Source organism: Strongylocentrotus purpuratus, unplaced genomic scaffold (assembly GCF_000002235.5).
Source record: "Strongylocentrotus purpuratus isolate Spur 01 unplaced genomic scaffold, Spur_5.0 spur5_scaffold_14, whole genome shotgun sequence".
Lineage (NCBI taxonomy): Eukaryota > Metazoa > Echinodermata > Echinoidea > Camarodonta > Strongylocentrotidae > Strongylocentrotus > Strongylocentrotus purpuratus.
In genome coordinates this window covers 14182270-14194562 of record NW_022145599.1, presented here as the reverse complement: position 1 = coordinate 14194562, position 12293 = coordinate 14182270, and the positions used below count along the sequence as shown (strand labels likewise).

At 40.1% G+C, this 12293-nt stretch overlaps 1 protein-coding gene across 2 annotated transcripts in view; it reads left to right on the top strand.

Annotated features, from left to right (window-relative positions):
- Positions 1 to 11712, top strand: part of LOC585640 (von Willebrand factor A domain-containing protein 3A) — a 33848-nt gene extending 22136 nt beyond the window's left edge. For both annotated transcript variants that reach the window (XM_030984260.1, XM_030984259.1), the window contains 6 exons: positions 6927 to 7033; positions 7736 to 7880; positions 8854 to 9005; positions 9690 to 9816; positions 10572 to 10707; positions 11348 to 11712. In XM_030984260.1, coding sequence (XP_030840120.1) covers positions 6927 to 7033; positions 7736 to 7880; positions 8854 to 9005; positions 9690 to 9816; positions 10572 to 10707; positions 11348 to 11403 — 723 coding nt within the window. In that variant the 3' untranslated portion in view covers positions 11404 to 11712. The remainder of the gene's footprint in view (positions 1 to 6926; positions 7034 to 7735; positions 7881 to 8853; positions 9006 to 9689; positions 9817 to 10571; positions 10708 to 11347) is intronic.
- Positions 11713 to 12293: the final 581 nt, after the last annotated feature.

Genomic DNA, 12293 nt, shown 5'->3' with positions numbered 1-12293 from the left:
GGTGATACAGGCGATTCACAAAAAAGATCAAATTTCACTTGTAGGCTCCAATATCAACAAATATCATTTTCAAAGGTGTGAAGGTGATTTGGCGAACAATTAAGCTCCTCCATTGCGAAAAGGTAAATGATCTCCATTTCTAATTTCACAAAAAACTTGTGGCGGTTTCTCTTTCTATTTCAAATTTCACAAGCTCGATATTCACAAAAAAAATGGTTTCCAAAAAACGATTTCACATTGATCCAGTGGGTGTCAAATAACTCGTTCTGCTTACGCGTCCCCTTCCAATATGAAGCACAGCTTGCTGATCGGCCTTAAGTAGACGCCCAATTTCGTCTTCACCTCTGCTCTTCGAACCAAGCCCTCAGCATCAGGAAGTACTCGAGTAACTCGGCCCAGCAACCAAGAGTTTCGTGGTATTGTCTGATCTACCACGAGCACCAAGTCGTCCACCTGAAGATTACGATGTGGCTCCACCCACTTCTGCCTTTGCTGTAACTGGGGTAGATACTCCTTCGTCCATCTGCGCCAGAACAGATCCGACATGTACTGGACCTGTCGCCATCTTCTTCTTACATAGATATCAGTTTCTCTAGTTATTGTCGGAGGTAGTGCTGGTTGGGACTTCATCAGAAGCAAATGGTTTGGCGTTAATGCTTCCAAGTCGTTGGGGTCATTTGAGGCTTTGGTTATAGGCCTCCCATTGATGATACCTTCAGCTTCACACAGGAAGGTCTGTAAACCTTCATCGTCCAGTCTTTGTTGCCTAACCAAGTTGAAGAGCACCTGCCTCACAGTACGAATTTGACGCTCCCACACGCCACCGTGATGGGAGCCACCCGGAGGGTTGAATGTCCACTGGATGTTGCGCTGCAACATAGCATTACTGATCTGAGCCTGATTCCAGTTCTCAATCTCACGTTTTAGTTCTCTTTGTGCTCCGATCAAGTTTGTGCCATTATCTGACCTCATTTCTTTTACTGTTCCCCGTCTGGCGATGAATCTCCTAATGGCAGCAATGCATGAGTCAGTGCTCAGACTCTCGGCCTTCTCTATATGTATTGCCCTGATAGCTAAGCAGGTGAACATCACTCCATATGTTTTTACCTCTGATCGCCCTCTCTTCACCACCAATGGTCCAAAGTAATCAATTCCAACCTTCGTAAAGGGGGGTTCATCAGGTCTCACTCGATCAGCTGGCAGATCTGCCATCTTCTGTTGCATAATCTTAGCTCTATGGCGTCTGCAAGAAATACAGCTGCTGATCATTCTCCTGATAGCTGCATTGGCACTGGGCATCCAGTATTTCTGATGAAGGCTGGACAGCATGTAATTCCTCCCCATATGTCCTGACATTTTATGTAGATTCTCCAGGATCAACTTTGAGACATGCCCTTTCTTTGGGAGAATTACTTGGTGCTTTGCATTGTCTGGTAGGGAACTCTTCTGGAGTCTTCCTCCCACTCTTAACAGTCCCTCATCAAGCACTGGATCAAGCTTATAGATTGGACTGGTTTTCTTCACTCCTGGTTTCTGTCTTCCTCTTTGTACCCCAGAGGGGTCCTTGCTTTCCAGACATTTGATTTCCTGTGCAAAATTTTCCTTTTGCACAAACTTCAGGATCACCATCTCAGCTGCGTCCATTTCCTGGAGTGTAATCCGTCCTTTCAAACTGTCACCTTCGGACACATCTTTGGCCTCAGATTTCAATGTGATCCATCTTATGAATCTTCTCAGCCAACACACTGCTCTCTTCATCCTAATCCAGTCTGAGTAGTGATGAATCACTTCATGAGTGTGGTTTGGCACTTCTTTCTCTGGGGTAACTTCAGTGGCAAGGCAGGATTTCTTTACTTCCAACTCATCTATCAATTTGCAATGAGGGACTTCACTCGTTGCAAGCCACTCCTTCTCTGGGTGCCGAAGGAAAGCTGGTCCATCCTTCCAATATTCAAGTTCAAGAAACTTGTCCACTGTTATTCCCCTCGAACATATGTCTGCTGGATTGAGCGAAGACTCGACATATCGCCACTGAGAAGGCTTTGATCCATCACGAATCACGGCTAGTCTATTTGCCACGAAAGTCTTGTATCTAGCAGTACTGTTATTGATGTATCCAAGTACAGTCTGACTATCTGTCCAGAAGTATGTTTCCTCAATAGGAATATCTAGCTCCTGCTTGATCATATGGTCTATCCTCACTGCTACATTCGCTGCTGTCAACTCCATTCTGGGAATGGACACCTCTTTCAATGGTGCCACTCTTGCCTTACTTGTCAAGAATTTCATCCGTACCTCGTCTTCATTCTCCCATCTGAGGTATGAGACAACACCATAGCCCTTTTCGCTCGCATCGGAGAAATGATGCAGGGTGACTGATTGTGGTGCGAAGCCGTCTGGCTTCAGACATCGTTCCATCTTGAATTGCATGAGCTTTGGTAACTCAGTCCTCCATTGTAGCCATTTCCTCATCAGCTCACTTGGAATTTCTGCATCCCATCCTAGTTGAGATCTGCACAATGTCTGTAGGAGCTGTTTTGCTGGCAGCACCACTGGTGATACACAGCCCAAAGGGTCAAACACAGAACTCACTGTGGATAAAATCCCCCTTCTTGTCAGCGGTTTGGCCTTCAGATCTATCTTGACACCAAATGTATCTTCACTTGTGGACCATATGATGCCAAGGGCCCTTTCTGTGACTTGATTCTTGTTGTCTAAGCTCAGATCTTGAACACTCTTTGCCTTTTCCTTTTCTGGAATCGTCTTCATTACCTCTGGCTCGTTACAAACCCACTTGGTAAGATGAAATCCTCTCCCTTCACATGCAGCTGTTACATCTGTTGCCAATTTAACTGCCTGTTGTACACTGGGAGTTGAGAACAAACAGTCATCTACGTAGAAATTCTTCTGAATTGTGCTTGTGACTTCATTTGAGAAACTGTCTGCTTGTTCTTGAGCTGCTCTCTTCAGCGCAAAGTTAGCGCATGATGGGGATGATACTGCTCCGAATACATGTACTTTCATTCTATGGTCAGTCAAGGGCTGCTCAATGTCTCCTTTCTCCCACCAAAGAAAGCGAAGGAGATCTCTGTCGTCTTTGGGTACTCGAACTTGCGAAAACATGCCTTCAATATCCGCCATCAAGGCCACTTTGTCTTGCCGAAACCTTGTCAAAACTCCAAACAGTGTGTTAGTTAGATCCGGCCCCTGTAACAGCTCTCGGTTGAGACAGAACACTCCAAATTCGGCCGAGCAGTCAAAGACGACTCTAAGTTTCTTCTTCTGTGGGTGTACGACTCCATGGTGTGGTAAATACCAAACACGGCCATCATCCCTCTTGGTTTCATGTTCGGGCACCCTCTCCATATAACCTTTGTTCTGCATCTTGGTCACAAATTCGGTGTAGTCCTGTCTGAAATCTGGCTGCCTCTCAAACCTTTTCTTCAAGTGAGCCGCCCTCTGCGTTGCCTGACTCCTATTGTTAGGAAGTTTAACTTCCTCTCTTTTCATAGGCAAACCAATTTCAAAATGTCCATCATCTTGCTGCTTAATTGACTTTTCAACTTTCTTGATGAAGGACAAGTCCTCTTGCGACTTCTCTTGTTTGTCGTTGATAATTCGCTCATTAAAGTCCTGATTGAACAGACTTTCGAGTTGTTGATCTATGTTTGTCTTGGCCTTTACTCTGTGAGAATGAATTGTATGTTGCTTGGCCTGATCCTTAGTTGCTCCGTACACTATCCAGCCAAGAGCTGTCTTACATGCGAAAGGGCCGTTAGGTACTTCACTATTTATGACCTCGACTGGTTCCATGGCCCTTGGAATGTTACTTCCTATTAACAGACCAACATGCACATCTTCATCTGAGGTCGGTAGCTGGATGTCTTGAAGGTATGGCCATTTCACGAGGTCTCCTTCTCTTGGTATGTCATCTTCTGACACTGGTATCTGCTCTCGAGCATATACTTCAGGAAGGTTTATGCTGTTCTGTCCATGTAAATCAGTAATTTCCAGATTACTTATGATATGGCTTGACACCACCTTCTCATCTGTCATGGTTGACATGTGAATGTTCATCTTTTTCCCTTTAACCTTTAGGTCTCTTGCCAATTCATCCGTGCAAAATACTGCATTGCTTCCTGAATCAATCAATGCATATGTCTTCAGTTGGACCTGTGTGTCTTGTGAACGAATCAGCACTGGGACTATTCCAGGTAGTACGTCAGCTGACTCAGCTCTGGAATCAATATAACTGCACTTGATATTCCTTGCCGTTGCTTGTTGGCCATCATCTACATTTCCATCATCATTTTCATGATTGTTTATCTGTGTCACTACTGAAGGGGTGAACGATGCTTCTGCCTCTTGGGGCTGCAGTCTGACATGTTGTCTGTCAGCATTGTTGCTATCTTGACTGTTACTGTTAGAATTACCCTTCCAGTCTCTGTGTAATGCTGTCGGATGCAGTCTGTTACATTTGCTGCATTTTAATTTCCTTCTGCAATCTTTGGCAATATGCCTGGCCTTCTTTAGACAGCTGAAACATAGCCCAGTTTTCTTACAGAAGGTTATCCTGTCATCATAAGGCTGTGATGATAACACCTTACATTCCTCGATTTGGTGGCTCTCATCATTACAGAAAGTGCAGATTTCTTTTCCTCCTTCCATTATTCCAACTTTCATAGTTGTGTCATTGCTGGCTGTATGTGCAAACTCTTGACCATTGCCACTTGTCTTTGTGTCTTGTCTCATAGCCGTGTTAAGGCTGGCTTTATGTGGAGCTGCAGACTTTCCAAGCCTTCCAGGTGTTCTTCCCTGACTCTGTGACTGTGTGTATTTCAGGTCCCCGTAGGCTGGGTTTGTCATAATCCTGGTCTGTTTGGCAATGAAGGCCTGCACATCACCAAATGTAATTCTCCTTTGCCGTTCTTCTACAATGTCATCAGCTTTGTACCTCCACTTATCTCTCAACTTAAAAGGCAACCTTCCTATGACCATCTTTACATTTTGTGTGTGATTCACTTCCATTTCCATGTTCAAATCTATCGCCATGTTATGCAACTCAGTTATGAATGTGGAGTACTTGTGAAGCTCCTCTCCATCTTCTGACTTGATTTCAGGCCATTGTGAAGCTTTATTCATCATAGCTTCCATTATCTTATGTTTATCTCCAAACTTTTTCCTTAGCAGCTCCTTTGCCTTTAGGTAGCCTGCTTCACTTGGTCCATACATACAGCTCTTGACAATGGAGTTTGCTTCCCCTCTAGTGTATTGGTCCAGGTAATACAGCCGATCCGTGTTATCTGCAGTTTTGGACTCTACAGCATGCTCAAAGGACTTAATAAACGACCTGTATTCCAGTGGGTTACCACAAAATGGTTTTACCTGTGGTGATGGCAACGATGCTCTCATGTTGCACTGAACCAACATTTGCATAAGTTGGTTTTGCTGCTGCATACAAATTATCATTGGGTCTATCATATTTCCAGCAGCGGCAGATATATGGTCTGTTGTTCCATTCATACTCTCAGGACTCTCCCTTGGGGCAGCCATGTTAGGTCTATTAACTCTAGGCCTATTTCCTGATTGTGCTACATGCTGATCTTCACTCTCCAAACTTGATGCTTGGCCTTGGGGCATAAAAGGATCTTCATCTTGCAAAAGATAACTCTCTTGCCTTACATCTTCTCCATTCAACTGTGAGGGTGCATAGTATGGATCCATGTCATCTATTACTTGGTTTCGTTCTCTATTCAGAATTCAGGTGACTTCACGCACATAGTCCTTAGACCTCATCAGCAGTGAAACAGCTTGGTCTTTCAACTAATGTAGGTGCCATAATTTAGATATTGCCATCTTGTAAAATCTCTCTTGTTCTCTCATTCGTCTGACTGGCGCCTTAATATTTGAACCCGTGATCTGACTTGCTCCATACGCTTCTCAGCTCTGTCCTCTTTACTTTGCTCCCACAACACTCACATGTCGCAAAGGTCATTCACCTCGTAATAAGTTCTCACGTGTATCTCAGGTGTAAATACTAGCAAATTGTCACGGTGCATTGCACTTACTCAATACAGCTACACAGTTCAACTAAGACAGGTCAATCGATGAAAAACTGGTTATAATCTGTCTAAAACAAACTTTAATTCTGCTTTCTTCTCATCGAAACATTCTCCATGCAAACAAATGCGTTCTCTAGTGACCTATCCCATGATTCATGTCCAGTATTCAAGTAAATAGAGCACTTTCTTGACAGAAAAAGAAGGTTGAAAGACCATTTGGTTTCCCGGGTTCATATCGTCAGCCCTATCTAATTATATACAGTGTCTAAACTTCGCCACAAGGTGGCGCTCTTCACAAGTTCTGGTTTGTTTGGAAGTTACAATTATGTTGATGTTATCCTTCATGTAAGAAACTGAATCCTTATGATAATAGTACATGTAGTACTAATAAAGTAAAATAATAAAATTGAAATAAATCAATGAAAAAACCTGCCTTGAATTGATTAAACAGTGAAGAAAGAAAACAAATGTATAGAACATCTCATCAATGCATTTGCCACGACATGTCTGAGGATAATTTTTTAATGACTATTTCAGGGTCAGGCATTTCAATGATTGCGAAAATTGGTAATGTTAGGAAATATGCTGATGACATTGCAAATATGTAAATAAATATTTCAATCATAACACATCTTTATATATTTCTAATATTCATACTTGATGTGACATTAAAACTGTTTTTTGTGACTTTCTCTGTAAATGATTCTTTGTACACTCTTTGTCAAGTTTTTGAGGATGAAAAATATCATTCTTTTTCATGAAAACGTTTTAGCCTTTGTCATTGTGTGGCTCAGACTTCAGCAGATTAAACAATGTTTAGAATGATAATTGTTATCATCATCATCATTGTTCTCATCTCTTCAGGTGATTGTTCTGGTGGATACATCTGGCTCCATGGTTACCCACATGGAAGACTTGAAGAAAGACCTAGTGGCTCTTATCTGGGATCAGTTCAAGAGAGAGAATATCAGGTACGTCTTGCATGCCATGATGGAGTTGATAGCACCTAGTTTGGCCAGGAGGGATTAGACCTCCCTGCATGGTCACGAACAGGTGGTTATCTCATCAACTAGGGGGACCAATGGTCACCGATTAGGCATTGTTTGTTATTTAGAGGCCACAAGTAGCTATAAGGAGCGCAGCAAGGCTTTAAAGGAGTGGAGAGTGTGCAATGTAAAGTGCAAAATCACAACAGTGACTGGGTTAATAATATTGTTAGTTCTTTGGCCTGTTTTGTTGTAACTGGTAAAGTGCTAATTAGAAACAGTTATTGCTATTGTTATGGAAGCATAACGTGTTAACTTCTTACCCTGTAAATTCTTGCCACATTCTTATTTGGTTCTGAGTAAACTAGGAGAAATGACTGCAATCTAGATTAGTCCACACCACAGACAATCAGTCACTTAAAAATATGAGAAATGATCATTAATAATTCTAGTAGGCCAGGAGGTAGTTTAAAACATTGAGCAGCATGATAGCAAATGAAAGTATGCCACGAGCAGATATGCCCACATGCACTCATATTGCTTTACTGCCTGAAATAGTTTCCGTTAAATAATGATTGTATGGCAAAAATCAGTATTTAATTTATGCCAACTGAATCGGAATAAAGTTAGGTGATCTATATGCCCAGTTTTAATTGATTTGATATTCTTGTTGATTGTTTATTACAGCTTCAACATTGTCCGGTTCTCAGCTGACATTGAGCCCTGGAGGCCGCACATCGTTGAACCTACGGATGCAAACTGCAACGATGCAGTCAGATGGGTCTCATCCTTTGTACCAGCGGGAAACACATGCACCTTGGAAGCTCTCAGTGTAAGTACAGTCAAACCTGCTTTAGCGACCACCTGTATAGAAAGACCACCTGTCTACAGAGACCACATTTTTTTGTTTCCCTTGAAAATGGTTTCTCATTGAAACATGTACTAAAGGGACCTGTACATAAAGACCACCTGCCAATAAAGACCACTTTTCTTGTCTCCCTTGGGTGGTCTTTATATACAGGTTTCACTGTACAATGGATCGCCTCAACCCCTCGATCATTTAAGCTCATTGAATGACTCTTTAGTGTTCAGGAGCATTTACCAATTCATATACGCATTTCTTTTTTTCATGGAGGCTTGATTTCGAGGTCGACTGTCCATTCTCAAACAGTGCAGTTATTTCATTGTTTATGTTTTTCTGTTTTTTTATATTTGTATTGAGATATTGGAATCCTCAGCTTTCATCATTCTCTAGCAAGGAAATGATTTAGCAGTATGTTCTTGTTGCAAATACGTTCCCACCACCATACTCCAGTAATAATTGATTGCCGACTTTGAATTTCCTATGATGTTTTTTTTTCTTCTCATAGCAGTCTCGGACATTTGATAGTCCAAGAGCTGTTACAAGAACTCTAGTCTTATAATAGAACTAACACGAGTTGCCACTTTTGATTAAGGTATTAAGTTGTGAATCTTGTGCATGCTCTGTCATCATTAAACAAAGAATCTTGCCGAGCATCAAATCCCAAATTTTCATATTAGTTTTCAGTCTCTTAAAGCCTGTCTGTACTAGTTTGGTCGGGAGGGATTAGACCACCCAGGGTGGTCACTGACAGGTGGCTATCTCATCAACTCGGCTCTCAATTAACATAAGAAAAAGAGGATCATGGAGACCAATGGTCACCGATTAGGCATTGTTTTCTATATAGAGGGAGCAAGTAGCTACAAGTAATACAATGGGGCTTTAATATATTTCCACTTATATTAATGTTGTCGGCATTTATGATTCATATTCTTTTTTCCAGGAGGCATTCCGAGAGAAAGACGTTGATGCCATCTACCTGCTAACGGACGGCAAGCCAGACAGCAGCACCTCCAAGGTCTTCAGAGAGATCGCCCAGGTCAACACAGTGCGAGGGGTCAAGGTTCACACCATCTCATTCAACTGCAATGACGAGTGAGTATTGACATTAAACCGTGATGAATTTCCTGTTTTGTAATAATAATAATAATAATAATACAGCATTTATTATGCGCCATCGATCTAGTAAACTATTCTGAGGTGCAGAGGGATAGAATTAGAAAGAAATACATAGAGAAATGAGAAGGGGAAAAAATGCATAGGTGTACATTCAACATTTCATGCCTGCTCATTTGAAGTTTTGAAGTTTTGAAGTTACAAAGATTGTTCATGCTTGTCTCTATTAGATTTCTTTGAAGGGAATGTAGCTTTGATATCTATGAGGGGTCAGAGTTCATAGCAATCTCTGTAAATAAAGTGCTCATAATGCTATTTTTGAATTAGAGAATCAGGGGTTTTCCCTCACTGGTATAGTTGCAGAGATTTTCCTTTGCTTTGTTTTCTAGGCATTTTAGAAGAGAGGGCGGTTTCAATATGATTGATGGCGTAATTTAAAAATTACATGTACAGTCGGGGGGAAACATCAGTATAGAAAGAACAGGATTTCCACATATGTATGGTATTCATTTTCAAACTGATAATTAGATTACAAGTGAAAATCCTTCGTTTGCACCAACATTTTCAATGGTGTATAAACATGCTTTTGTGAGATCTTTTGCCACAGTTACACTGCATCCAGCATCTTCAATATTATCCTCTAACTACCTTTGTATCAAACAGGTCTGCGAACACCTTCCTGAGGCAGCTTTCTGCCATGTGTAGAGGGCGCTATCATCGTATCTTTGCCGGGATGGACGGAGACCTCGCTGTTCATCGACTCCTGGAGAGTGACTTCAAGGATACAGACGTGAGTGATTACGTTTTGAACAATGTTAAACAAAATCTTGGCAATATCTAGGAGCCCTATTCGCATGAGAGATGCTTGTTTATGCGACCTATGCAAAAAAATAGTTTCCGATTTATTGATACTGTATTACCTGATACATACTTATCAGTACATGAGACTTGCACGGTAGCATCCATACAGTGTTGTGCCTGTGTTGTTGTCTATCTGACATATCACCACAAGGTGGCGCTATTAACTGTAGACTAATGAGATATACATATCATTACGAGATTGTTTTCTTTTTTTCTGCTATACTCAGTGAAAATCTTTAGCATATCCATATATGTATGAGTTGTTTTAGCCTTTCAATCGCAACTCTTTATAAGACGGGGCTACCATCTTATAACGGTTCGTGATTTATTTAAATCAATCGCAACTTGAAATTAATCGCAACTTTTATCTCTTAAGTACAAGTTTGTGATTAGTTTCAAGTCGTGATTGATTTGAATCAATCGCAAATCTTTATAATACAGGGCTGAGATGTCATTCTTGAAACATGGAAAATTAAAAAAAAAAATTATCAATAAAGTCCAATGTAAACCCCTTTCTCAATCATGCATACTTTGTTACAGGAAAGACATTAACAATGTTACTTATATATATATAGAGAGAGAGAGAGAGAGAGAGAGAGAGAGAGAGAGAGAGAGAAGGAGAGAAAGAGAGAAAAAAAAGAAATTCATTGTATTCATTTGGTTTACTTGTGTGTTCTTGTACAGTACCCTGTGTTACCTACATTTGAGAGCGACGACCTGAGACTGCTAACGGCAGAGATTGAGCAAGCCAGGCATTTCTTAGCTCAGTCCAGGTCCTTTAGAGAGCTCTTTGGAACTACAGCAAAGCCCCATGAGAAAGGTGAGTCTCTAATGTTTCTCACTGGAAAAAAAGAATAAAAGGGAGAGAAAGATGAATCAGAAGAATAAGTTTGTTGAACATCGCTATGGAATTCCAACCTGTTATTTTCATAATAACTTGAACCACTGTAATACCAATGTTTTATAGCCTCTTTGCTCATTCTAGTACCCTTTCATGAGTTTTCATTTCTAAGGTCATTTCTGTCCTTGGTAGTAAAAACCACATTTTTTGTTTTCCTTGAGATGTGAAAAGTTTTTCTCATTGAAATGTGTATTGATGGAGCATCGATCATATACCTTAATGACTGTTCATTTGTCTCTCATGAGAAGTCTTACACATATATGTAGGTATTCGGTTTTAATGAATCAGGTGATACATTTTCCATGTAGGATTACATTGCATTGCACTAACAAGTTTTGAAATTAAAAATATCCTTGAACAAATAATCTTTTCTTTTAACTAAAGGTGTATGACAAATTACTTCTATTTCCTTTGAAGTCATCACAAACAATATTTTCTCATATTAAAATAAAAGGCGTAGACTTAAAGCCTTTTTTTCACCTTTAAAAAAAACCACACACCTTCAATATAGGTAAGCAACTACTATGGATCATGTTTTGCTCTCCTTATTTTATTACAGACAAGTCCAGATATGAAAGGATAGCCACAACTAACCAGAAGTTGCAGAAAACGTGAAGAAAATCAGAGGACCTGATCTTGTTTTGCAGTCGGGACATCTCCAATTGTACTTAAAAGTTTAAAGCCGACATGTGATCGTGATATAACTGTGATTTCCAATGTCTTATTGAATACTTGTAAACTATGGATTGAAGTGCATTATGGGCATTGCTTACCATTTGTAGCAACATTTGTTATCAGTGAATTATTATTTTTATGACAAAAATCTTCCCGTAGCCTAATGCCTAAAGGATGTACACAGCAGAGTGCAACCTTTGATATCTTTACTACCTTATGTAGTGCAAGCAAACATTCTTCACTGCAGTTTTACCACTATATATGATATTGAAAAAAAAAATGAAGGACATATTTCAGTTATTTCAGTAATTTCAGAGTGATTGTCATTGTAAAGAGGAAGGCATTGACACGTATATGTTGCAATATTGTCACTGAGAGGTGTCGATTTAAAAAAAAAATGTCAGATCACAAAATGTGATTTCAGATGTGAAAAAAGGTTACTGAATTGAATGACTGAGAGTAAGTGATTTATATATGTCAATTATTGAAACAACAACAACAAATAAAAGACTTTTAAGATTATACCCTAAAATTAAACAGATTCTATGGTTAAGATCATTGTACAAGATTTTAGAAATGCTTTCTTTTATTTTTGTCACAAAAACTCAGTAAATCAGAAATATACCAAATTAAATTCCTCTTTTCAAATAGCAGCAGTGTCTACTAAACATGTGCAGAGAAATAATATCAACGAACTGGTCATTGCTTTGAAAAGGTTATAAGCCTTAATTAGCTAGATTTAGGTAAATTTTGTCATGGGTTGGGAAATGGTGCAACAGTACGAAACCTGTCCCAATTGTAACTCGCAGTCATTGAAGTGTTAATTCTGT